Source organism: Pipistrellus hanaki (assembly GCF_964339955.1).
Source record: "Pipistrellus hanaki genome assembly, chromosome: 4".
NCBI lineage: Eukaryota > Metazoa > Chordata > Mammalia > Chiroptera > Vespertilionidae > Pipistrellus > Pipistrellus hanaki.
In genome coordinates, this window is record NC_140506.1 from 52,545,892 (window position 1) to 52,573,884 (window position 27,993).

At 36.8% G+C, this 27,993-nt stretch overlaps 2 protein-coding genes across 20 annotated transcripts in view; one reads left to right on the top strand and one right to left on the bottom strand.

The window, feature by feature from the left end:
• Nucleotides 1-968: 968 nt before the first annotated feature.
• Nucleotides 969-27,969, bottom strand: GIN1 (gypsy retrotransposon integrase 1). 4 transcript variants are annotated; one of them, XM_084881817.1, is made up of 8 exons: nt 27,561-27,969; nt 21,305-21,450; nt 19,224-19,417; nt 18,027-18,329; nt 13,123-13,314; nt 12,853-13,029; nt 12,058-12,343; nt 969-4,509 (listed from the first exon to the last, which is right to left on the bottom strand). In XM_084881817.1, exons 2-8 carry the CDS (start codon nt 21,441-21,443, stop codon nt 4,235-4,237), a joined length of 1,566 nt encoding a protein of 521 aa, XP_084737943.1. In that variant the 5' UTR covers nt 21,444-21,450; nt 27,561-27,969; the 3' UTR covers nt 969-4,234. The 4 variants fall into 4 exon arrangements, with proteins under 4 accessions (XP_084737943.1, XP_084737942.1, XP_084737944.1 ...); XM_084881816.1 differs by lacking the exon at nt 27,561-27,969 and adding an exon at nt 27,452-27,536; XM_084881818.1 differs by lacking the exon at nt 27,561-27,969 and adding an exon at nt 27,452-27,520 and having other exon boundaries at nt 19,224-19,357.
• PPIP5K2 (diphosphoinositol pentakisphosphate kinase 2) overlaps nt 27,751-27,993 on the top strand; it is a 61,713-nt gene continuing 61,470 nt past the window's right edge. For all 16 annotated transcript variants that reach the window (XM_084881806.1, XM_084881795.1, XM_084881804.1 and 13 more), the window contains exon 1: nt 27,751-27,887. The gene's annotated coding sequence lies outside the window, so the exon portion shown is untranslated. The remainder of the gene's footprint in view (nt 27,888-27,993) is intronic.

The following is a 27,993-nucleotide window of genomic DNA, read 5'->3' on the forward strand; positions in this document are numbered from 1 at the left end:
AGAATAGACATATAGACCAATGGAACAGAAGAGAGAACCCAGAAATCGACCTAAGCCATTATGCTCAATTAATATTTGACAAAGGAGTCAAGAGCATACAATGCAGTCAAGACAGTCTTTTCAATAAGTGGTGTTGGGAAAACTGGACAGGTACATTAAAAAAATGAAACTAGAACACCAACTTACACCATACATAAAAATAAACTCAAAATGGATAAAGGACTTAAACGTAAAACGGAAAATCATAACAATTTTAGAAGAATCTATAGGCAGCAAAATATCAGACATACGTTGTAGCAATATCTTTACTGATACAGCTCCTAGAACAATGAAACAAATGGGACTACATTAAAATAAAAAGCTTCTGCACAGCAAAAGAAACCATCAGCAAAACAAAAAAGCACACTGCATGGGAGAACATATTTGCCAATGTTATCTCCGATAAGGGTTTAATCTCCAAAATTTACAGGAGATTGTAACTCATACAACTTAACAAAAGGAAGATAAACAATCCAATAAAAAAAAATGGGCAAAGGTCCTAAATAGGCACTTTTTTTGAAAGAGGACATATAAAAGGTCAAGAGACATATAAAAATATGCTCAAAGTCATTAATCACCCTAGAGCTGAAAATCAAAATGACAATAAGGTACCATCTCACACCTGTCAGAATGGCTATCATCAACAAATAACAAGAACTGGCGAGGATGCGGAGAAAAAGGAACCCACACTGCTGATGGGAATGCAGACTGGTACAACCACTGTGGAGAACAGTAGGAGTTTCCGCATAAAACTAAAAATGGAACTCCCATTTGACCCAGTAATCCCACTTCTAGGAATATATCCCAAGAAACTAGAAACACCAATCTGAAAGGATATATGCATCCCTATGTTCATAGCAGCACAATTCACCATAGCTAAGATTTAGAAACAAACTAAGTGCCCATCAGCAGATGAGTGGATTAAAAAACAGCCTGGGTGGACCTGGAGAGCATTATGCTAAGTGAAATAAGCCAGTCGGAGAAAGATAAATATCACATGATCTCATTCATTTGTGGAATATGAGGAACAACACAAATTGATGAACAAAAATAGAGCCAGAGACATAGAAGCATGAAACAGACTGTCCAACCTAAGAAGAAAGGCAAGGGGGCGGGGTAGAGTAAGAGATCAACCAAAGGACTTGTATGCATGCATATGAGCATAATCAGTGGACATGGACATAGGGAGGTGAGGGCATGTGCTCAGGGATGGGCGCAGCCAAGGAGAGATCAATTGGGGGAAAGGAGACTTACATAATGCCTTAATAAAGAATTTAAATTTTTTTTAAAAAAGTTTAGTCATCATAGATTAGCTTGAAAAGCTTAGAGTCATCATATTCTTTTCTCCTTTTTTAAATTCTTGCACCTAATGTCAGCAAATTGTTTAATCTAGCTTCAAAATATAACAGAACTAAGCATGTCTCACCGCCTCCATTGCTACCAATGCCATCATCATCCAGCACCTGAACTATTGCAACAGCCTCCAAACTAGTCCTCCATTGCTTTTTCAGTCCATTCTCATTCCAGCTTCCAGAGGGATTATCACAAAGGTTCTGATTTGTTATGATTCTGGCAGCAGAGGTCGCATTCTTCTATGGATACAAATTCTGGTTAAACCCTTTTCCATAACCCATCCTTCACTGGGCATTTCCTCTTCTTAATCCTTTAGGCCTATAGATTTCTGGCTACTGCTCATCACCAAATGCTCCACCATCCTTTGTGAGCCCCATTAATCCTCCATTTAAACAGTTCTTTATCTTTAGTTGAAATCATTTTATGTGTTTCATCTCCTTCTTACCAGAACCCTTAGAAACGTAGCCATTAATTATATTAATTGGTTTTTATTTTTACATGAAACCAACCTCGCATTTCTGAGATCCACTCAATTTGGTGAAAATGCATATTGTTATAGGTTGTTAGATTCAGTTTGTTAAATTCTTTGCAGGCCTTTGTATTTATGTCCATGAGAGAATGACCTGTTATTTTCCTTCCTCATTCTGTCCCTTTCAGATTTTTATATCAAGATGATGCCACCCTCATGCCAAGATTTCAGAGTCTTCCTTCGGTTTCTACACTCAGAAAAAAATTAGGTAAGATTTAAAGTACATATTCCTTAAATTTTATTATGTTTTGTAAAATCATCTGGCTTATTATTTCTTCTTTTATTTTTATTATTTCTTGTTGAACCACTTTTGCAAGCTAAATTTCTCCAAAATGTATCCATTTTGTTAGTTTCAAACTTACTAGGAAAAGTTGTAATATCCCTTTTAAACATCCTCATTTATACATGGTTCTGTCTCTTTTACATCACAATATTGTTTATTTATGAATTATCTAAGTTTATTTTTTTTATTAGGCTTACTAGATTTGTCTCTCTTAGTAATTTTATAGAAGCAACATTTGACTTATTCTTCATATTATATATTTATTTCCTATTTCATTAATTTCTATTACCTTTTTTTATTTTAAACCTATTTTCTTTATGTTTATTCACTTGTTCTTTTTACACATGAAATTGGATGCTTAGATTATTACTTTTTAACTTTTTTCTCCAATATAAGGCCCAGTCCTTTTTAAACCTCTTATAATAGTTACGACTTTCTACACAGTCCAAAAATAAGAGGAACAGAACACTTGCTTTTTAAGGCTTCAGGTAGGGATCCCAACAAGATGCCTGTGTAAAGGCTATAAATGACATTTTAGGATTGGATGTAAGTAAAGAAATATTTTTAAAACTGTTGGTTACTATTTCACTCTGCATTGGGGATGTAAACTCTAGGAGAGCAGTTTCTCACTGATATACCCTCAGTGCCAGAACAGTACCTGAAACATGGGAGGCATTTACTTACATTTTTTTTTTGAGTCTATTAAATGAATCTGACAGGTAAATATGTAAGTTTACTTTTACCAATCTTAGTGAGTTAAATTTTTTTAGATAGCACTATCAGAACATTTCACACAAGAAATGTTAACCATGATACCTAAAAACTTTTCAAACCAGGCAATTATTCTCATTCAGAATATACTTTTCCTTCATTTTAGCTCAGCGTTTCCATTTCCTTCTCTATATCATGTTAAATTTTAAGTGTTCATAGTAATACCACAAGGTGGCACACAAAACCTCATAAAAACATTTCTGAATTTTTTTCAGAAATTTCAAAATTTTACTATATCGAAAACCTCTTTAAACCCAGGCAAGAGAGACCCAACTCTGGACCCTTTGCTTGAGGGCTAGGTTCTGCCTGCTGGAGTCTCTCGTTCCCGGTAGGGTGAGACCACAGGGCCTAGAGACATGCCCTTCTTCCCTGGACAGCTTTTCTAGTCAGTTCCAGGAGGGTGGATAGACAGCTGGAGAGCACAATCCTAGGCTGGGCTGGTTAATCCTGAGACTAACAAGGTAAAATTGTCAATATTCTTCCTGTAAGAACCAATTAAATAACTAAATATTTTTCTACAATACTGTTTCTAAAAATTTTTCTTGGCTAATCCTCACTCAAGAATATTTTCCCATTGATTTTTAGAAAGAGTGGAAAGGGGAAAGAGAGACACAGAGAGAAGCATGTATGTGAGAGAGACACATAGACTGGCTGCCTCCACACACACCTTGACCAGAGCTAGGGATCAGAGCCGGGAATCGAGCCTGAAACAGAGGTACATACCCTTGAATGGAATTAAATCGACCCTTCAGTCCACAAGCCAACACTCTTTTCACTGAGCCATGCTGGCTAGGGCCCTACAATATTGTTTTTAGACGTCCCAGTGACAAAGAGAGAAATTTCACTTCGTTCATTGTTATGATTAAATAAATATTTATTAATCCCATTCAAGGTAATTCAAATTTATTTTTTAAAGACATGTTTTTTAAAAAATTAAAAGTGGAAACATGGTACCATATCAATAGATCTAAAAGTTTTGAGCTGAATTTACTTCACTTCCTACGAAACAAGCATTGCTTGGTTGTTGTTTTAGAAAAAGTGAATTTTATATATTATTTGCTTTCTTTGCCCTTATATATATGCACTAACATCCAAAAGGTACAGCTTTAGATCAATAAATAGTTATAAAATAAATGTTCAGAATTTAGTTATTAAGAGTGTGTCCAGACACTTCTATACAACCTTTTCAATGGAAAAAATATCAAGTTTCAAGGAGTTATATATTCTCAACAAGCACTATAAATAAATTTTGGCATTTACTAACTTAAGTACTCAAGGACTTGGCTTGAGGAGTCCAACAAACTGAATGTCTGCTTTTCAAGATTACTATTATCTTCTATTAGCGGAGAGATTTTAGTATTTCTATATTCTAATAGTTCACCATCCTTGCTTGATGTCAACAGTTCATTATCGGCTACACCAATAGTTGCGTCTTCTACCAGAATACTGGCTTGGTATGCTCCAACTGTAATTTCAGGCAGTCCAATGTAGTCATGATCTGCCACTACTGAACTTTGTAAGAGATAAAGACTGTCTGAAAGAAGAAACATAAGTTTGCCTTTTAGAATTATAATTAAACATCACTTCAAATTAAATAATGCTAAATGAAGAACAAAATCCCTAGTAGTAAGAATTAACTAGCAAGATTAACTTTCATTGGATTCTCCTACCCACTAAACATTTGAGAATGAATAAAATAATATATGAATTTGAAAGTTTATATATTTTGAAATAGTTACCACTTTGATATGCTAGAAATGCATTTATAGATCTTGAGCTTAAGTACTTATTAGTTATATTAGAATTAGTAACAAATGGACTTTACCAAACTTATTTGTCAGAATAAGTTTGTGATACATATGTGATACACACTCTATATATGTGATACACACACACACACACACACACACACACACACACACTTTTTCTTTTAAACTAGAAGCCCGGTGCATGGATTCATGCACCAATGGGGCCCTTGCCTGGCCTGTACCCTCTTGCAATCTGGGATCCCTCGGGAAAGTCAGATTGCCAGTTTTAGCCCAGTCCCCGCTGGCCAGGCTAAGGGACCCCACCGGTGTACAAAGCCATGCACCAGGCCTCTAGTATGCATTAAAGGATCTTTGGTTAATCTCTTCCTGCCTCCCCCCTTTCCTTTGAGATTCATCAGTCTGTTCAATATTTCCATGCTTGTGCATTGAGTGTCTGCCCCCTGGTGTGCATCATAGCTACTGGTTGAACAGTCACTTAGGCTTTTATATAACTTATTGTAATAAGGATTATACTCAGCAAATTCTACACAAATGTAATAGAATACTACTCTGGAGATTTCAAGCCTTATTTATGTAGGGAAAAAAAACAATATTCTCATTCATTCAGAAAGGTCAAATATGTTTAACTCCTACGATAGTCTGTCTACTGGAGCCAATAGAAATGCTCTTTAACTTAAAAAAAAGATTACAAAAATTACCAGAACAATGACTCTTGAGACCTATTGAAATAATATTTCTGATACACTAGGTCAGCGTTTTTCAACCGCTGTTCCGCGGCACGATGTTGCTTGGTGTGCCGTAGGTGCAGACAAGACAAGAATTTTATAATTTTTCACTATTTTGTTTACTTAATATTTCATAATAAAGTAATTATAAAATACTTTCTTTGTGTTTATTTGATTCCTATTCAAGAGAATTACTTTATATATAGTCAATGTAGGCACAGAGTTAAATTTTTTAACATTTTCTAATGGTGGTGTGCCTCGTGATTTTTTTCATGAAACAAGTGTGCCTTTGCCCAAAAAAAGGTTGAAAAACACTGCACTAGGTTATATAAAATATATTGTTAAAATTATTTTCATCTATTTGTACTTTTTATTTTTATTTTTTTTAAATATATTTTATTGACTTTTTACAGAGAGGAAGGGAGAGAGACAAAGAACTAGAAATGTCAATGAGAGAGAAACATCGACCAGATGCCTCTTGCACACCCCCTACCGGGGATGTGCCCGCAACCAATGTACATGCCCTTAACAGGAATCGAACCTGGGACCTTTCAGTCCGCAGATTGACGCTCTACCACTGAGCCAAACTGGTCTTGGCTATTTGTACTTTTTAAATGTGAATACTAGAAAGTTTAAAGTTACATATTGCATATTTTTTGCATTGTATATCTATTGGATGGGACTGATCTAGAATTCTGAGTTAGGGATATAAAAAAGAACAAGATAAGTTCTGTCTTCACTAAAGAGAGATAAACATTTAGAAAAATATTTTTATTGATTTCAGAGAGGAAGGGAGGGGAAGAGATAGAAACATCAATGATGAGAGAGAATCATTGATTGGCTGTGCACTGCCATTGGTGTTTGAGCCCTCAACCCGGGCCTTTACCTCCTGATTCACTGGTTAGTGCTCAACCATTGAGTGACACTGGGTGGGCTAAACAAACATTTTTAAAGGACTTTTCTACTCAGTCCCATTACAGAAGAGACTAAGTATTTTTCTTTTCTCAATATATTGACTTAGTTATTTCTGATTAAAGCAATATTTCAGTTTATGCAGTTTTAAGGAGTAAAACATAAGTTTAAGCAGCAAATTATTTTTAGGCTTTTAAGGTTTATTTGTGTTCATATTACCCTTTCTAAAGAATTTATTTATTTATTTACTTATTTATGTGTTTTAATTCATTTTTCAGTTATAGTTGAAATACAATATTATATTAGTTTCAGGTGTACATTCCAGTGATTAGATATTATTTAACTTACTAATCACCCCAATAAACCTTGTACCCATCTGACACCATACACAGTTATTTATGAAATATTATTGACTATTCCCTTTGCTGTAGTTTACACCCCCATGGCTATTCTGTAAAAAATTAAATTAAATTAAATATTCCTAAGGAGAAAAATAAAGTCAAAGCCTCAGAGCAGTCTGAGTGATTTGGATTAATTTATTTTTTCAAATAGAAACAAAAGTATAGGGTATAGGGTTTAAAAATACTTAATTTTCTTATTCAGAAGAGAGGTGACTTGACTATTCCTATACACTGAGAGGGCAGATTATTATGATCTCTGAACACATAATTATCTGGCCACTCAAAATATTTATATTTATATCTATATCTATATCTAATCTAATCTATATCTATATCTATATCTGAGGCCCAGTGCATTAATTCATGCATGGGTGGGGTCCGGCCAGCCTGGCCAGGGAGGGCACATGGGCAGTTGGATAGCCTGCCTGCTGTTGAATTCCTGGTCGAGGGAAAAATTCGCATATTAGCCTTTTATTATATAAGGTATACACTGAGTGGCCAGATTATTATGCATTCAGAGATCATAATAATCTGGCCACTCAGTGTATATGGCCTGATAATCCTAAAACCATTAGAATGTGTTGCCATACTCATCTTCTCATGATAAAATAACAATAACTATAATTTGATATTGTTATAATACAATAGTTTTTGTTGTAATAAATAACCAATACTAACAACAGAAAACTGAATGACTGAGTTCAGATTATATAAGTAAAAGGCCAAAGGGAGGCTCTTTGCATAAACTATATTAAATAAAGTCGAGATCATGGGTTTGATAAAATAGAGACTGAGCTCTGTTTTGTTTCATGGATATAATCCATATTGTGGTGGGCAGAAGAATGGGCCACTAAAGATCTCCATGTCCTAATTTCTGGAATGTGTGAATATGTTACCTTGATGGCAAAGATGAACTAGGATAGTGATGGAATTAAAGTTACTAACAAGCTTATGGGGAGTTTATCCTGGATTATTTGGTTGGGCCCAAAAACTATGGTTCTTAAATGTGGAAGATAGAAGTTTGGAGTTATATAATGTAAAAAGGACCACCTGCCATTGCTGGCTTTGAAGACAGAGGAAGAGGGCCACAAGCCAAGCATTATAAGTAGCCTCTAGAAGGTGAAAAAGGCAAGGAAACAGATTCTTGTCTAGAGCCTACAGAAGGGAACAAAGCCCTGACAATGACTTGATTTTACTAGTAGCCCAGTGAGACCTATTAAGCTATTGGACCTTCTAAGCTATTGAACTGAAAGATAATAAATTGGTATTGTTTTAAGCCACTAAAATTGTGATAATTTGTTCAGCAGCAATAGGAAACAACATATAATAAAAACCATTTTACAAATTGTGAAGGGTCATCACACTATCTTTTGAGGGAGACAAACACAATCTATCACAATAACTCCTATCCAAAACAAAACAAACAAATGAAACTATTTCAAATCTATGATGGATAAAACAATGGTTCAATAACATTTTCATCTCAAAGGGGAACATTATGATTACAAAGAGACACAATGATATATCATTAAATTTCTTGTTAAAATAATTAATCTTGAAAAGACACCTGACATTGGACTAGAGAGACAAAATGACAAATAGGACTTGCTAAAATAATGAGAAACATTGTAGACATCGTACAGAATGCGCTCTCTCTACACCATGTTCTGGATAAGAGGTTGGCATCAGAAGCATATCTGCTTTGGTCAGTGAGCCTTTAATACAAACTTTCAAGGCTAGTAAAAGTAGCAATGACACAAGTATAGACAAATTCATAGTTCTTTTGGCTATAGCTCATCCAAATTTATGTCAAATAAAAGAATGGGGTGCTTATTCAAAGACATTTTGTTTGCCTTACATTTAGTTCAAGACTCTTTAAAATCAGCTTCTGAGGTGAAGATTTTCAGAAAAATATGGGATATTGAAGAAAAAGACTGCAGATATCACATTATAGTCAAACCTCATTTCTGGAGCATCTCCCACCTCCAACAATTCGGTTCTTGATCAACAGTTCACTGAGAAAAAATGTCTGTTATCAACCAAAACTTTAGTTTCAGATCTGACAACCCTTTCATCCTGATACCAGCATGTCAAAAAGCATCTCTCAGGCAACAAAGGACAGAATGCTTTAGTTGCTGTGGAAATCAAATGATTAGCACAATTTTAAAACATAAAGAGACCATCAAGAGTGCTAATATTTCCTAGCCTTTTTGGGTCAGTGGATAGAGCATTGGTGAGAGGACTGAAGGGTCCTGGTTCCATTCAGGTCAAAGGGACATACCTCCAGTTGCAGGCTCTCCTGGTTGGGTGTGGGAGGCAACCAGTCAATGTGTTCTCACTTTGATGTTTTTCTCTCCCTCCATCTCTAGTCCCTTCTTTCCACTCTCTCTAAAAATCAGTGGGAAAATATCCCCTGGTGAGGATAAGCAAACAAACAAAAAAAAGAATGCTAATGTTGCTAAAGGTGTGAAAGTACACTTAAAACAATCACAAGCAAATGAACAGGTACAAAACCTGTTGCTGACTGGATAAACAAAAGGCAGTTAGCCAGTGATTGCATTTCAGAGACAGTGATAAATGAAAAATTCATTTAAGGCCCTAGCTAGGGTGGGCCCTTAGACCAAAGGGTCCAATCAATGTGTGTGTCTCTGTCTCTTCCCCTGCCCCCCTCCCTTCCACTGGGTCTAAAAATCAATTGAAAAAATATATACTTTGTTGAGGCTTTTTTTTAAATAAAGAAATTAAGGCTATTAGGGGACGGTTTAATGCATTTAGGAAGTGTTTGTTTATAGATTAAATAGTACATTAGACAGGCACTGTATGTAAGAAGGGTTAAAACAGGGAATCATTTGGGGATCTGGAACGGATTAATTCAATTTACATTTTTTCTAATGGAATAAAAAGATTCATTTTTCAAATAAACCGCTACTCGAACAGCCTTCTGGAATGAATTAAGTTTGAGAACTGAAGTTCCACTGTATTTTGAATTGCTGCAAGTAAGAGAAACATAAAAAGGACCAAACAGTAATCATAAACCAGATTCCAAGATGGCTAGATGAACACTTTCTTAGTTAACAAGAAAAACAAGTTTACCCACCAATCTCAGGTTTCTAATGTGTACACTAGTACTAAAATTGCAACGTCCTTTATATGCTGGAAAAAGTATTTTCAGAGAATTCAAGCAAGCAGTTTCTTTTTAGAAACTGTTATATATAATTGGATTCTGAAATATACAGAGAAACAAAATGTTTGTCTTGTTTCTTTGGCAAGAGCAAATTGCAAAATGTTGGAACAGATCCTGAAACAGGAATACTTTAAATATAAATTTCGTATTAATGAGGTTAACACATTAGAAAGAAGCTGAATGTCAAAGATTAAGAAGAAAATCATGCTAAAGATAAAAGCACATGTACCCGCATAAACTTTTTCTACAGAAGGGAGAAATCATAAGGGAGAGCTCAGAATTAAGAAACACAAGAAATAAAGTGCTTATCTTCTAACAAAGAAATTGAAGGTACCATGAGCTTTCAGAATTCAAATAGTTCAAGATAAGATTACTAATAGAGCAACTGGGTCTGTCACAAGCAGATGGAAAGGCACTAAGAGCTTCTAATGAGAGCTGTGACCCAAATCAGAACGACAATTGAACTATTACTGAGTAAACAGACAGCAAGGGCTTCATCTATCTATACTAATAAAAGGGTAATATGCGAATTAGACCGGGTCGACTAGCCATCTTCCGGACATCCACCTTTCGCCTGGACAAAGCCATGGTGGTGGAGGCCGAGGCAGAGAGGGCAGTTGGGGGCGAGATCAGGCTGGCAGGGGAGGGCCATTGTGGGCGAGATCAGGCCAGCAGGGGAGGGCAGTAAGGGGTGATCAGGCAGGCAGGCAGAGGCAGTTAGGAGAGACCAGGCAGGCAGGCAAGTGAGCAGTTAGCAGTAGGAGCCAGTGGTACTAGATTTCGAGAGGGAGGTCCGACTGCCAGGATATTCAACTAAACTGGCAGTTGGACATCCCCCAAGAGATACCCATCTGGAGAGGGTGCAGGCTGGGCTGAGGGAACCCCTTCCCTCCCCCATGCACAAATTTCATGCACCAGGCCACTATATATATAAAAGCCAAGAGACTGGAATGCTGGAACGACTATAACAACCAGTCACTATGACGCCCACTGCAGCCAGCCAACCGGCCTGATTGAGGGGGAGCCCCCGACCTGCCCCTCTACCCCAATCAGGGGCGGGGGAGGCCAGCCAACCTCCTGCAGCCCTTCCCCCCAGCCAGCTGTGGCCCCTTCCCCCAGCCATCCCTACCTCCAGTCACTTCCCCCCCAATTGGGAGAGTTGGCCAGCTGGACTCAACCCATGCATGAATTTGTGCACTGGGCCTCTAGTGTCCTATTAAGTGTAGGTTATCTGTGCTCTTCTAATTATTATTAAGACTGGTAAAGAACTCAGCTGTTTATCCTGTTTAAAACTATACTAAATTATATCTTCCATAAATTGTTATTCATATTCAAATAATATTGATGCTTTATCTTTCTTTATGGAAAAGGCAAAATTAAATGGCTAAGGTACCAAAGAACTCCTTCTCAGTTATCCAGCACAGAGAAACTCTAAGGAGCAGATACACTAGGACAAAACAAGTCTCACAAAAGTGGGATTTAATCTGAAACCCATAGCAAAATGTCATTTAGCTCTAGTCTATGAAAGAAAGGGTTAAAGAAATCAGGATATCTTGTCTGCTCAGTACCATTTTGGGGGGAAAGTATAACTTTGTTTAGGGTGTTATGACCTCTTCTTATAGCACCTTATAACATTCTGAGTACACCCTATTCTGCCCCCTCCCCAATACCCATCTATGATGCAATGTTAAAAACTAATCACATTTAAGTCCTCTAGTAAATTTATCTCACAACAGGATTTGGGACAGTATGTTTGTTTTTGGCATTATCTTAGTTGCTGATTTTTCATGCTAAAATGAGACACAAAGTTGCTCATAAAATACTGAATATGAAAGCAGAGAACATGTAATTCATCTGTGAATTGGCTCAGTATTGCTCACATGAACTATGGGAAAGTGTGAGAAACACACTAGCAATCAAAATAAAATCTTTTAAGCCTGATGTTTCCAGAAGAGATAATTCTAATAAAACAGACTACCTGGGATCTAAAATTATACCATGTTTTATAAAATGAAAATGCGTGGGGTTTTATTTTTAACTTCTCTCCTCATTCAAAGAAAGTAAAAATATAGAGAAATGACAGATATTTACCTTGTTCACTGGATTCTCTTACATAGGGCTTAAGGTGAGACATTTTGATAGGTCTCTTAAGCCTAGTCCCAGTGTTGTCTCTCAGAACAGCACATCCACTTTCTGTAATATAGTCTATGACACAAGGACCAACCCATTCCGACTGGAAACGACCATCCTTCCACCAGTTTTTCCTTTGCCTTAAAACTTCATGACCCACTTTTAGATGAAATGGATTTAACTGCTTTGGTTTCTTTTTAACAATGATTTTGTCTTTATGTGTTTCATCAACAGTGTTATTCTCCATCTACAAGTATGGGGCAGGGAAAAAGAGAAAAAAAGAGAACAAAGGGGATGAAGAGCTATAGCTTCTTGAAGGTAAGTGCAGATAATAAAAAAATGATTATTTATTAAGAAACTACTTTAAAGTTAGGTATGAATCCCACTTAATCCTTAAAATAATATTTGAAAGTCAGCATTACCCCAACTTTACAAACAAAATAAACTGTAGTAGATTAAGTAATTTGCCCATCAAACAACTGGAAAGCAATAAGATGAGGGATTTGAATTCTGCTCTACTTGAGTCCAAAATGCATGGTTTTTCTATAAATTCTTTCAGAATTTCATTGCTAGTTTTAATCAAGACAAGCAGAATTTGGTGGGAAAAGAATTTGGTTTAAGGATCTATCAGGTGTGTGTGTGTGTGTGTGTGTGTGTGTGTGTGTGTGTGTGAGAGTGTGTGTGTGTATGCTACAAAATTTAAAATATCACTTTATAGATTTTTCTATTATAGAGTTTTCCATTAAATAGAATCACCTGGCTCATTGAAGTTGTCTTGTTCTCCATTATTTTATCAGCTTCTTTAATTGCATTTAGAATTTTGGCAAACATACTTGTATCGTCACCATCCACTTCATGGAGAACATCTGAAGTCTCAGGCATATAAGGATTTCGATTAAACATTTGAAAGTATGGCATATTTTTAGTAGGCTCCTGTTTTAAGTAAAATAAACAACAATTTACAATAAAAACACTTATTTGGCAAGGAATACTCATAAAAGTATAGAATTACAAAAAGGGGCATACCAAGTGAGTTACATTGAAGGCAAATGAAACAGCTGATAGGTGATCATCCCAGTTGTGTGGGTAGTCAGCACAGTGTTTGGAAAGAAATGTTTTGATGGTTTTGGGTATACCTTCAGTCTGGTTAACAGCTTGAGAGGCATGAGAAATTACAATTTGCTTCATTCCAAACATTCCATACAGTTCAACATTGATCTGAAAATATATCAAACAAAGCTGACTTTAAATTTTTATTTTATTTCCCCTTGATTAAAAGGTTTCAAAAGAAATTGAAATTTGCCTTTTGCATTGACCATGGCCATTTTATATAAAAACATGTTTTTTATTTAAAATAGTAATTATCATTTATTGAGTCCTATGTGCTGGTCAATGGACTAGATGCTTTATATTGTTGTCATAATACATGACAATCATATAAGGTAAAATTAACCCTATTTTAAAGGTAAGAAGTGGAGCTTTGATAAGTTTAGTGCCTTGGTAGAGACACACATACATCAAGACAGTGGAAGAACAGAATTGAACATCAATTCTGAGTACAAATAACATTTTAATTCAGTAGATAGTTTCTAAAAAACACTAGTCACATAATCCAATCATCAGCTATATGATCCTGGCCAACTCACCAAACCTCTGTGTACTGTTTCCTCATCTATAAAATCAGGAAAATCCCACCCAGGATTCTTTTGAGGATTAAATGAGTAAATGTAAAGACTTAAAACAGTTCCTGGCAATTTATAACTCATGATGTTACTATTATTGTTGTTGTAATGTACATGACCTAAAATGAGTTTGAGCCCTGGCCAGTGTGTCTGAGTTGGTTGGGCGTAATCCTGTGCACCTAAAGGTTGCCCGTTTGATTCTCAGACATGGCACATGCTTGGGGTTGCAGGCTCCATCCCCAGTAGGGGGAGTGCAGGAGGCACTTGATTGATGCTTCACTCTAACATCAATTATTTCTCTCTCCTTCTCCCTTCCTCTCTCTCTAAAATGAAAATCAATAAAAGAATATTTTTTTAAAGTTACAAGTGCAATTGTTGGGCTATTAATAGTTGTTGGGTGAACTAAGCTGGTACTAGTTTTTTGTTTTTGTTTTGTTTTTTGTTTGCCCATTACCTTTCCCCTCTAACTAAAATGTAGACTTTGTGGCATGGGCTCTGGCAGCAATACTGGAAGCACAAGCTTGACAGTCACCTCCTAAAGATGGAAGAGTAAGCTAGAAGCATCAGTTCCCAATGACATTCAGAGTTACCCTTCCTGGGCCTTCTTTTACCTAAATTTATATACTGGGAGGAGAAGTATTCTGTGTTACTTGCAGCTGAATAAAATTTCTAGTTAATATACTATGTATTAGTAAGCTAGCTCCTCTTAATTAAGAAATAATTAAAAAGGAATCCTAGAGAATAGGTATATTTGGGTAAGCTTCAATCTGGGGTCATATCAGTGGTTTTAAGTGGCACCTTTGGAGTGGCTTCAACTTCTTTCTTTCAGGAAATTGCCTAGCAATGATCCAGTGAATCCACTTTTGAGATGCTGTCTTGATATCCTTACCACAATAGCCTTTCCCATTAAACCAGACATCCCACTAGTGGTTACAATTTTTGTTTTCCATAAAACATATTTCTAAAATTAAAGAAGCAATTTTACATTTGAAAATGTTTATTCTCTCTTCTTCAGAGGCTTACAAAAATCTATATTTATTGAAACAATTAGCAAATATTCTAAGCCAAGTTACAGTAGAAATGTATATTTTCATCCAACTATTGGGTCGGCAACTAAGTAATTGCGGGTTTCACACATATATGGCTTCAGTTGAATTTTTAGGTTTGCAGACGTAGTACAAATGTAAAACACATTTTGTTATTTGATAGTTGGCTATTCAGCTGTTAATCAGTAAAAAAAGTTTTTTGATCTGTTTTGTAGTTTTCGTTTGGCGTTCGTTGAAAAATGGAAAATCAAAAGGAACATTTTCGTCATATTTTGCTTTTTTATTTCCGCAAAGGGAAAAACGCATCGCAAGCTCATAAAAAGTTATGTGCTGTTTATGGTGACAAAGCCTTAAAAGAACGGCAGTGTCAAAATTGGTTTGCCAAATTTCGTTCTGGTGATTTTTCACTCAAAGATGAAAAACGCTCTGGTCGTCCAGTTGAAGTGATGACGCCCTAATCAAAGCAATATTCAATTCGGACTGTCACAGTACAACACGTGAGATTGCAGAGAAGCTTCATGTATCACATACATGCATTGAAAATCACTTAAAACAACTTGGCTATGTTCAAAAACTCGATACATGGGTTCCTCACGAACTGAAAGAATCACAGTTAACGCAACGCATTAGCAGCTGCGATTTGCTAAAGAAACGTAATGAAAATGATCCATTTTTAAAACGACTGATAACTGGCGATGAAAAATGGGTTGTTTACAACAATATCAAGCGGAAAAGATCGTGGAGCAGGCCAGGTGAACCAACTCAAACAACATCAAAAGCTGATATTCATCAAAAGAAGGTTTTGTTATCAGTTTGGTGGGATTACAAAGGAATTGTCTACTTTGAACTCTTACCACCCAACCGAACGATCAATTCTGATGTCTACATTGAACAACTAACGAAATTAAACAATGCAGTTGAAGAAAAGCGGCCCGAATTGACAAATCGAAAAGGTGTTGTATTCCATCATGACAATGCAAGGCCACACACATCTTTGGTCACTCGGCAAAAATTAATGGAGCTTGGTTGGGATGTTTTGCCACATCCACCATATAGTCCTGACCTTGCACCATCTGATTACATTTTGTTTCGAACTTTACAAAACTCCTTGAATGGTAAAAATTTCAATAATGATGATGATGTCAAATCGTACCTGATTCAGTTTTTTGCTAATAAAAACCAGAAGTTTTTTGAACGTGGGATTATGATGCTGCCTGAAAGATGGCAAAAGGTCATTGATCAAAATGGGCAATACATTACAGAATAAAGTTATTTAGTTCCATGAAAAAATTGTTTTTGATTTTCTTTTTAAAATCCGCAATTACTTAGTTGCCGACCCAATATATGATAAATCTCCCACTTTGTGTACACTGTTCTAATCTTATTACAATACTTTACCAGTGTTTTCTGTATTTGCTGACAAAATAAAACATTTGGAAGTCATTATGCTTTCTTTGTAATATTTAAGCCATTTAAATCATAGCAAAAAGGACACATTTTCCCAATCATGTATAATTTTTAAATTTTTGTATTATTAAAGAGAATTATAAATATTTATTGTTGCTTTTGGTAAAATTTTCAAAGTGCTGGATTATTATGATTTTAAACATGACTGGAAAAACTGCTGATGATTCATATTGGCTTTATGCTGTCATTATTTCATTTCTTGAAGCACTATATGCACTTAAGGTGAGGCTCCTCATTAATAGAGGTAAACAAATATTTCCAAATAGCGTTCTTTATAATTTTGAATTTTGGTGGCCAATTTCCTATCAGATTGGATTAGTTCATATTTATTTTCATTTCATTAATGTGTCTATGAAAGATCTAATATCACAAGTTAATTAAAAGTGTCAGTTCTATCATTTTCTTGTGGTTGATAGGTGACTGCATTATTGATATTATCATGTTTTATTACAAAAAACTTATGCCACCTGGCTACTCTGTGAGGATTTGCTTTGCTGAAAATTACACGATAGCTATAAATTCAATTATTGCTGAAAGCAAGAGAAAGGAAACCACTGAAGATTCCTATATATTGAGGATTCTTACTTTTCTCCTTTTTCAAAAAAAAATATACTGTATTGACATTTTACAGAGAAGAAGGGAGAAGGATAGAAAGTTAGAAATATCTATCAGCTGCCTCTTGCACACCCTCTACTGGGGATGTGCCCATTACCAAGGTACATGCCCTTGACCAGAATCGAACCTGGGACTCTTCAGTCCACTGGCCGACACTCTATCCACTGAGCCAAACCAGTCAGGACTCTCACTTTTCTCTTATGATACCGTCACACACTAGGTGTGACACACAATCATTTGCCTTATTGACTCAGGATGATATTATCAATCTGTCCACATTATCAGTAAAGATGTATCTCTTTCTTATTAGATAAAAAAGAAATATAAACAGAAGATCTAATATTGTCATCAAACAAAACAGGGCCTTACATCCCTATTTTGCATATTCCAGCTGTGTCAGTCAAGTTAGGTAAGATTATGTGGCAGTTACGAAACACATTCACGTTTCCGTGGCTTAATTCAACAGTTTTACCGTTTGCTCATTCAAAGTCAGTTGTAGGTCAGAATGTCTTTCCAAAGCAACTATCTCCACTAGGTGCCTCAGCAATTCTGGATGAGAGAAATCCCATCAGTCTCTAGTATAGTATCTGGAATATTCTGTCAATTCTCCAGAGAAAAGAGTAAGATTGGGAGATTGAAGAACTGGGCATGAGTTTTTCACACTACCTCGAGCTGTAAAAGTGGCACACATCCATCTACTCAATTTCTTTGGCTAGATCTAGTTATTTGGGCTTCTCTACCTACAAGAAGGAGCCATCTATATCTAAAGAGTATGAGAACCAATTATTGCTGAGCACTAGTAATTTATATGACAAAAGCAACAGATAATTATGCATATTTCAATCACTAAAATTATAAAAGCAATTTGATAATACATATAAACTGAAAAACTAAGAAAAAAATCTATAATCTTATTCCTTTTAAAAATAATTCCATGGTTAACGTTAAGGGTTTTTATTTTAGTGTTTTAATACCTATTTTTTACATAATTATCTATGTCAATAAGTGAATATGCAATATATATATAGTAAAATCCTTTACTCAGATTTTTGTTTGTTTGTTTAATCCTCACCTGAGAATATGTTTACTGATTTTAGAGCTTAGACCTCAGCTGTCTTACCTGATGAATGAACTCATCTCTTTGGTCCATTATTATTTTCTGAGGAGGTCCATATAAGAAAAATATATTGATAATAGCTTTAGAAACTTCTGATGCTGAAACATCACACAGAGGCAAAATCACAACCCATTTTGTGAACAAATCTGTCATGATTATAGTATATACATGACGTCTGTTGCTTATATGAAATGGACCCATTAGATCAACAGTAACTATACTCCATGGATTTTCCACTTTGAGGTGCTGCTTAGGGGCTAGAATAACTGTATTTTTTGCCACTTGACAATGATGACAAGCATATACCTGCAAAACAAGCACACAGTGAAGAAAAGACGTAAACTTTAATATATTCAACATAATAAAAGCAGTCTTACAAAGCTAAAACTTTAATAGCTAAAAGATACTTTGTGTATTGAAGAAGAAATTTCTGGATTATTCTAGAATAGAACAAAACCTTCAATTCAGGGTCGCCTAAGACCATCGGAAAACACAGATATTTACATTACGATTCATTAACAGTACCAAAATTACATTATGAAGTAGCAACAAAAACAATTTTATGGTTGGGGGTCACCACAACATGAGGAACTGTATTAAAGGGTCGCAGCCACTGTCCTAGGGAGTTACAAAGTTACAAAACTCAGACTAATTTCACTATCTTTACAACTTGACTTTGCATTTAGTTGGTTTTAGGTTTCTGCCATATTTGACATTTTCTATGGCAAGATGAAATGGGCACAAAGGATGAGAGCACACATAGGACCTGACTTTTCATGAACATATTCACTTCAAGAATTCATTTAGTTAAAGGAATTTCAACCCCATTTATATTCTGCCTATACAATAGAGATAAATGATGGAAGTCTGGTTCTAAAAAATCTGTCTAAATATAATGTTTAAATAATGCTTTGTTCTAGTTCATATTATACTTTAGTGATTTTAAAGAAGAATTCTGAAGGAAAATAAAACATCCAAAATGCTTCTGTACAGAAATTACCCACACAAATGGTACTAAACCATTTGTATGCCATAAGTTTTATAGACCCAAGTAGTGGGCCTTTTTTAATTTAATTCAAAATATTGTGGCAGTTAACTGGTTAATGAAAACTGCTATCCAGAGTAAATCTGGAGCAATAATGAATTTTGGATAATCTATTACAGTAACATTATTCAAGATATTCTAAATCAGTGCCATACCCACTGTTTGACATCATTGGTCACCGAAGTCCAGTAGTAATTGGATTCCACTAGAGTGAGAGTTCTGGATATGCCATGATGGGCTCCAGTGTTGTTTTCATGGCATTCTCTTAGGACTTTCTTTTTTTCTTCTTCTGAAATAATAACCAAACGATTTTGTTTTCTGTCTTTTCCAACATAAAACAACTTTTTATCTGGAATAAATGAGACAAAAATATAATTGCAATTTTTAGAGATCTATATAATTTTAAGATAATCATGGCCTTTTTCTTTAAACCATGAAGGTTTAAAAAAAAAATTAAAAACCTTTTTATCTCTAAGACAGAATATTTGTAATGATGCTAACATACAATCTGAAAGGCTTTCAGCTGTTAGACTTACTAGATATATATGAGGAGCACTAGCTTCTATAACTACTTAACTAGCTTAACTAGCTTGCTCACCAAAACAAGGAAACTATGGAAGTATGAAATTAACTTTCTATGGGTTACTCAAACTAGAAAAATACTTGCAGACACCTTCTAAAAATAGCATGAATTAGCAACCTATGTACTGATAAGCCACTTCAGGAACAGAATTTGTCATAATACCTCCATTTTTGTAAGCGACCTTCTCTCTTAAAATTTTTTTTGGATTTGAGTAGGAGGTGGGGTTGGTAAAGCCAAAAAGTGGGAGAACATTAATCCTCAAGATAGTTTGCTTTCCTTTGGAGGATACCTGACAAGAATCTAGCAGGGAGAGAACCTTCGCCTCTCCAGTGTAGATGAGGTAACTGTTTGAAATCCAGATTACACCATTATGTTACTAATATGATTAATTAAGCACATGCTCAGTGAAAGAGTCATTACTTGAATTTAAGCAACCTGAGGGCAGAAATCTTACTCTCTTATCAATGTATCTCCAAGCCTAATGACCTGCTCATTAGGAACTCTGTAAACATTTTTTACATAAATGATTAAATAAATAAATAAATAAATCCTCACTTTAGTCTAAGAAGTATGTCTGTTCTTAAGCTTAAGGGAGTTATGTACACACTGAGAAATGAATAGGTGTTTATTTATTACTAGAGGCCCGGGGCACAAATTCATGCAACAGTGGGGTCCCTCAGCCTGGCCTGTGGGATCAGGCCAAAACCCGGGTTTCGAGAGGCCACAATCTAGGCCGAGGGACCACACAGCTGCATGATGGGGGCTGGGAAGGGACATGGGAGGTTGGCCAGCCAGAGAAAGACCACAGGAGGGCTCCAGGGTGTCCAGCCCATCTCACTCAGTCCTGATTGGCTGGACCCCAGCAGCAAGATAACCTACCAGTCAGAGCATCTGCCCCCTGGTTGTCAGTGCATGTCATAGTGAGCAGTTGAGCAGCCTTAGCATATTACACTTTGATTGGTTAAATGGATGACCAGGCAACTGGACACTTAACATATTAGACTTTTATTATATAGGATCATAGAATTTTCTTGACTTTCTTTGAGGAAAGCCTGGTTCTGTGCCTCTAGCCAAAATTCTCATTAGTAGCACCAACGTTCAGTTATCTTGTGACTATACCTCTTATTTCATTCCAAACTTCCCTTCCTCTTTGGAAGAGGGCAAAGAGGCAAAAATTATCATAAACTTCCAATACATATATTCTATTGCCTAATATTTAACCCATTCAGAAATTATTTAATAGCAGTGAAAGGAGGGGACCACAGAAATAAGTATAATAAACAAACAAGTGAACTTTGTCAACATTTTCATATTAAGCATCAAACAAGTTTTTCATTGATGGTAAGTGCTTCAAAAATACACCATTAGAAACCACCTGAGGGAAAAAGCAGGCAAGGTTAATTTAGGTATATGTTATTATTTTTTATCTCAAGGTATCATTTTCTGACTATAAATTTAAATGCCCTTTTCATGGCCTTCAGTTAACTTCTGTGTGATTTTTATTTTGCTTTTGACTGAGTGTCATCATCTATTCAACTAGTAATTGTTTGGCAACAACCAATTACTACAGAAACTCTCAGGATTCCATAAAGAACACATATGGAGAAGCATCCATGTTCACTCTACATTCAAGATTTGGGGCCTTAATTTTACCTTTGAAGACAAATTTTTTTGCCGCTCTTCTTATTCCACTTCTCTCACTCGGCAGTGTAGTTGGATGATATTCACCAGTTCGTTTATAATATGCAATTTGTTTAAGATGAAGTTCACCGTTTTTTCCACTACGTACCATTATGAACCTAGGTAAAATATATTTAAAGATATAGTTTACTCCAGCTGATGTGGCTCAGTGGTTAAGCATGGACCTATGAACCAGGAAGTCACGATTGGATTCCCAGTCAGGGCAAATGCCTGGGTTACAGGCTTGATCCCCAGTAGGGAGCGTGCAGGAGGCAGCAGATCAAGGATTCTCTCTCATCACTGATGTTTCTATTCTTCTTTTCCTTTCCCTTTCTCTCTCTGAGCTCAGTAAAAAATAATTACATATATCTGTATTTAAAATATATAATTTAAATAAGCTAGTTCAGTTGCTTTTTCAGTTCAGACTCTGTTACACTTCTGCTTTACATATGAATTGAATATTCACAAAATATTACATGAGAGAGATTACTGTATTGTAGTACAGAAAAGGAACAGTATGATGTATAAGAGCTAAAATATTTAAATATTATTTTTGAGATATATCATGACAAATTATCTTGTCTCTTTCTACATGGTAAGAAATGTTGACAATTTTCCACATATTGGGGGGAAAAGGAAATGAAGAAGTACACTTCAAAGAGTTTTGTTTAAAGTCTCTCAGTACCCATTAATTAAAGTGTTACTTATACAGGATGGTTCTGTTATGCGACATTTAAATAAACAATAGGTTATAAAGAGAGAAATTCAGCTTTATATTACTTCTATATATATTTATGGTCATTGCAAAATGCCAAAAAACAAAACAAACAAACAAAACACACACACACAAAAAAAAAACAAAACAAAACAAAAAAAAAACCACACAACTCTATTCAAATCATTTATGGGAAAGATATATTTTGGAAATGTTCATATAATAAAGAAGAAAGGAGATATTTAGTTATTCTAGAGCTCATACACTCTTCTGAACAATACATACGCTGCTTTTTTTTAATAGAAATTATTTTTTATTTTATGTATACCTTCTCTATGTTATAAAGAAAAATCTGGTTATATAGGCCAAAATAAAGGAACACTTCTCTATTTTAGTTTTCTTTAAAAAGAAAAAATTTTCTTTCATATTTTCAGTTGAAAGGAATGAGCCTGTGCTGGTTTTGTTTGGCACCACCCCTACCCCATCCAGAATCATTTTCTGCTTTTCTCTCCATGCTGCTGAGCCCTAGGAGACTGACCTTTACAGGCTGCATTTATAGCTTTCTTTCCCACAAAGTCCATTCTGCACAAATAAGACAGATTGGGGTGGGAAACAGAAAGGTCAGTACAGTTAGGGGACAACTGCATAATTTAGGCAAGAAAAGATAAAATTCTAAGTCAAAGCAGTATCAGTGGAAATGGACAGATACATTTTATAAGTATAGTGACCGACTGGATTGTGAGTGAATGAAATTAAGAGGCTGGGATCATTTCTGAAGTTCTGGCTTAGGGAGAACAATGACAGTATTGAACATGTTATATTGAGCTCATGGATGACCTAAGCATGTAGATGAAGTTAAGGCAGTGGAAGAAGGATTTCATGGAAAGTGCACCTAAAAAGAACAGTAGACATATCCTTATATCCTTTAACATTCACATTGATAAATACGCTCATCTATGAATCCTTCCTGACCACATCATCCTCTCAGGTAGAATTGTGCACACCTTCCTTGGTGCTCCCACAATACGTACACCACTTTCATAAAATCTGCAACACTTTATTCAACTTACTAGTTTATATGTCTCTCTCCAAATACTAGTATGTTGGAAATCCCTCAGCAAGATGAGATTAACCAGAGAAATAGGAAAAAAAGAAACAGAAGAGGTTCTGTCATGGATGTCTAGAAATAAAGAGCTCTTGAACACCAAGTAGAGGAGAGGTTGCATAATATCAGAACTAAAATTTGTCTAGTGGTTTTGGTAATAGAGTAGCACAGAGCAGGTGGAAACCAGACTAAGGAGACACTGAAAAAATGTACTCAATAAGTTTAATTTAGTTGTGAAGACAGTTGCTAGAGACAAATATGAGGTTTATTCACTGATCTAAAAAAATATTATTGAGCTCCTGCCATGTGTCGGACCCACACTGGAGATACAATAATAAACAAGACATGTATCCTCTAAACCCTTATGGAGTTTACATTCTATTAGGGTTAAAGGATTGTTTTGGCATCCAAGTTTTTAGCAGCATTATTCACAATAGCCAAAAGGTGGCAGCAACCCAAGTTTCCATCACTGGATGAATGGATAAACAAAACGGGATATATGCATACAATGGAATAATTATTCAACCTTAAAAAACAAAGAAAATTCTGGCACATACTAAAACATGGGCATTATGGCTAATGTAAAATAAGTCAGTAACAAAAACACATACTGTATAAGTCTATATATGAGGTACCTAGAGAAGTTAAATTTATAGAGACAGAAAGTAGAATGGTGTTTGTCTGGGTGTGGGGGTTGGTAGTAAAGGAGAGTTAGAGTTTCAGTTATGCAAGAAAAAAGCATTCAGAAATTGTTCATGAAAAGACGAGTTTTCAATGCAGAAAATTTCATTTTTGTCTTTTTTAAGAAACTGCCACAGCCACTCCCAACCCTCAGCAACCACCACCCTAATCAATCAGCAGCCATCTACATCTAGGCAAGACCCTCATCCAGCAAAAAGATGACTCACTGTAGGCTCAGAGGATGATTAGCACATTTTAGCAATGAAGTATTTTTTAATTAAGGTAAGTACTTTTTTTAGAGAATGTTATTGTGTACTTTATAACAGACTACAATATAGTGTAAACATAACTTTTATATATACTGGGAAAACAAAAACTTTGTGTGATTCGCTATTGTGATATTCACTTTACCGCAGTGGTCTGGAACTGAACCTGCAGTATCTATGGGGTGTATCTGTAGTAATCATGACTGTGTGGTACTGGCAAAATGAGAGCCGTTGGCCTACTGACCAGAATAGAGTATCAAAAAAAAAAAAAAAAAGCCATACAGAAATTATAAATTGATATTTGAAAAAAAGCACCAAGGTAATTCAACAGAGAATGAATAATGTTCACAAGAAATGTTGCTGGACCAACTAAATATCAATATGAAGAAAAAAAAAATGACCTCAACTCATATCTTGCACCAACTGTAAAAATTAACCCACTATGGGCCATAGACCAAAAGGTAAAATCTGAAATTACAGAACTTCTAGAATAGGGGTGCGGAACGTCCGGGCCGCAGGCTATATTAGACCCGCAAAATAATCTGTTCTGGTCCTGCAAAGGCATTAGGGGTGAGTCTATTAAATGTATGACAGGCTAATTTTTAAGCTGATAATTTTGTATGGCCCGGGAATGATGTTATAAATATCCAAATGGTCCCTTGGCATATATAAGCTTCTCCACTCCTGTTCTAGAAGGTAACAAAAAAGAAAATCTTTGTGAGTTTAGGTACACAGATATGGGTGGCAAATAAACACATGAAAAGATACTCAGCACCATTACACAATGAAAAATGCAAATTAAACCACAATAAGATACCAGTACATATCCATCAAAATGGCAAAAACAACAACTAATCAAAACAAACCTAACAATACTAAGTATTACCAAGGACGAGAATTGATAGTAAAGGTTATAAAGTGATTTTATAATAAATAATTTAAATTACAAATAAGGAACAGGTCTTATTAATTCTTAATGCTTACATTGTTTCACAGAGTGTTTGGGACAGAATGATCATTCAACTATTTGTCAATAAGTAAAGTATTACTTGCATTTCCTAATAGAAGAGTTAGCATTGGATTAAAAGAGGCCACATGTTCCAAAGTTCACATTGGGAAAACACTACTTTCCTTGAATGCATGTGGTACTGTTAGTACGGTGTGTCTAAGAAGATAAGGCTTTTAGGAATCAGCATTTCTAGTGAGTGAGTTACCTAAGCCTCAGTATTCACATTTAGAAAAAGGACATAATAGCCAAAACCGGTTTGGCTCAGTGGATAGAGCGTCAGCCTGCGGACTGAAAGGTCCCAGGTTCGATTCCGGTCAAGGGCATGTACCTTGGTTGCGGGAACATCCCCAGTGGGGGGGTGCAAGATGCAGCTGATCGATGATTCTCTCTCATCGATGTTCCTAACTCTCTATCCCTCTCTGTAAAAAAATCAATAAAATATATTTTTTTTAAAAGAAAAAGGACATAATATTTATCCCACCTTTTTCATAATTACAGGGATCAATGAGATAATGGATTTGAAAAGTCTTTTACAAATGGTAAATCAATATATAAATACTAGAGGCCTGGTGCATGAAATTCGTGCACGGGTAGGGTCCCTAGGCCTGGCGATCAGGGCCAATCTGTGGGGTGACCAGTAGGGCAATCGGGAGGCCCCCACTGGCCCCAAGGGCACCTGTCTTAGCTGGCCTGGTACCGCCCAATCACTGACCACAGGTCCCCTCCCTCTGCTGGGTTACGGGCTGGGCGATCTGGACACCCCCCCTCCCTTGCTATCTGGCCTGGGGCCTGCGGGCAGCTCCTGTGTTGAGCATCTACCCCCTGGTGGTCAGTGCGTGTCATAGCGACTGGTGGTTCTGCTGTCCTCAATTTGTATATTAGGCTTTTATTATACAGGATTGTTTAAGTACTTCAGTATTATCATCTATATCAAGCTGTTTAAAGTAAGAGAACACTTCTCAAAATCTTTACAAGGAATAAGATTTTAAAATCTCACTCCTTTCTTTAAAGGTTGATTAATATTTTCTGGCAAAGTATAAGTTTTACTAACAATGAAACCTAGAAAACTCAACAGCTGCATACCCTGGGAAGGGCCACAAGTCCCAGCACACTGCTGCTGTGCCGCCCGGGGAAGGTCAATCCTCTCCAGCTCCACCGTCCCCGCCAATGTAAGTAATGTTCGTAAAATTCTTACCTAATAAGCAATTAGGACAGTCAAAAAAAAAAGTACTGAATGAAGGTGGCTCATTACAACTTCTAGCTTTGCAAGAGGAAATGGCTGAACTTTTTACTCTATCCCTTGTACAACATCAAATAAAATTAACGAATATCTGTGTTAATATTTATTACTTAATTCCTTGAATAAATTTATCTTGTGGATGCAATAAAGGCAGTGAAGCATCACTTTAAATAAAATCAGGATTTAACTGTTTCACCAAGGCCACCAATTTAAAGCCTCTAAAAGTTATATGCAGATGTTCCAAATTAAGAACTCAAAATTAGTAATATTTCCGTAAGCATGTTAACTTGTTGATCAGAACTTCACTTCTCGAGTCTTCTATTTTAATTTCTAAAAGTGTAAGAGCACAATTTTAGGTAGCGTCAAGGACTGGGAAATCTAAGTACACCAGACAAGTCCCTGTAATCTGCGCTTCATTTTCAACGCACGCATTCGTTTAACAAAAAAATGTCTTCATCTCCAAATGCATGCAAAGGAATTCACGTGTGATACATGCATTTCACTTTGAAAGTTACTTCTCTACTTTAGGTCAGAAACACCCTTTTAAGGAAAACCCATAGAGATAAAAATGGGTGCATTTCCTTCAACACCAGGACACCGGATTCTCCCTTGAGCTAGCGTTTCTCCCTGCACAGGAGATTTTAATTGGGGGCAAAAAAAAAAGGGGGGGGGGAGGGTAATATTTCAGATTCAATGACAACTACGCTTAAAGGAGGGAGAATTCTTCAATGTCAACCAAGTGCAGCACCCAACTTCTGACGCTACTTTAAAGGAGTATTTTCCAGAGCGTTTAAGCGGCTAAATCTTTAAGTCAAAAAGGTCCGGCTAAGATTCAGCACACACAGAAAAGCGACCATTAAAAGCAAAACCCGGAGTTCCACCGAGCAGGCGCCTCCCCGGGCCCGAAAACGGAAATCGCCCCGTTTCAGTTCTGCCCACGGGACACCGCCAGGCCCCGCCGCCCCAAGGGCGCCTGCGCAACATCCCATTAAACCCTTCCCAGGCCAGTCGACGGGAACGGCTTCGAAACTAAGGTCAGGTTACGCCTTGCTTTAAAAAAAAAATCCATCAGGTGTGACCCAGCACACCGGAACGACCACTCACCGAAGTGGTCCTAAAGGCAAGCGACAGGACTTAAGCTTCCTCTCGCGACTTATCTGGTGCCGCCGGAAGCGGAACTAACCGAGTCGTTAAGAGGGGGGGCGGGGCTTACGGGGAGGTGGAGCTCTGGTCCGTGCAGGTTAGGGCGGAACCTTTGGCTCCCGCGGGAAACGGGTTCTGCCCGGCGAGGTGTCCGAGTGAGACCCGAAGCGGGCGCGGAGGAGGCGTGGCGGAGGCTGCCCGGTGTGGCAGTTCCTGGCGCTACCTCCATGTGGCTCTTCGGCTGGTGAGAAGAAAGGGGACCCGCGACCACGCTGACAGCTGGAGCCTGCGGACGGATACCTCCTCCGCCCTGCCCTCGGGATTAAAAGGGAAACCGAGACCTGGATGCGGTGCGGGCCATCTCCCGCCGCTGGCGTGACACCCGCAGCCCTGGCAGGTGAGGGTGCCGACACCGAAGGAAAAAACCGAGGCGCGGAGCCCGGCCGCCGCGCCGCCGGGCAGTTCGTCGCTTTGTCTCCGGCTGAGCTCCGCGGGCGGAGCCG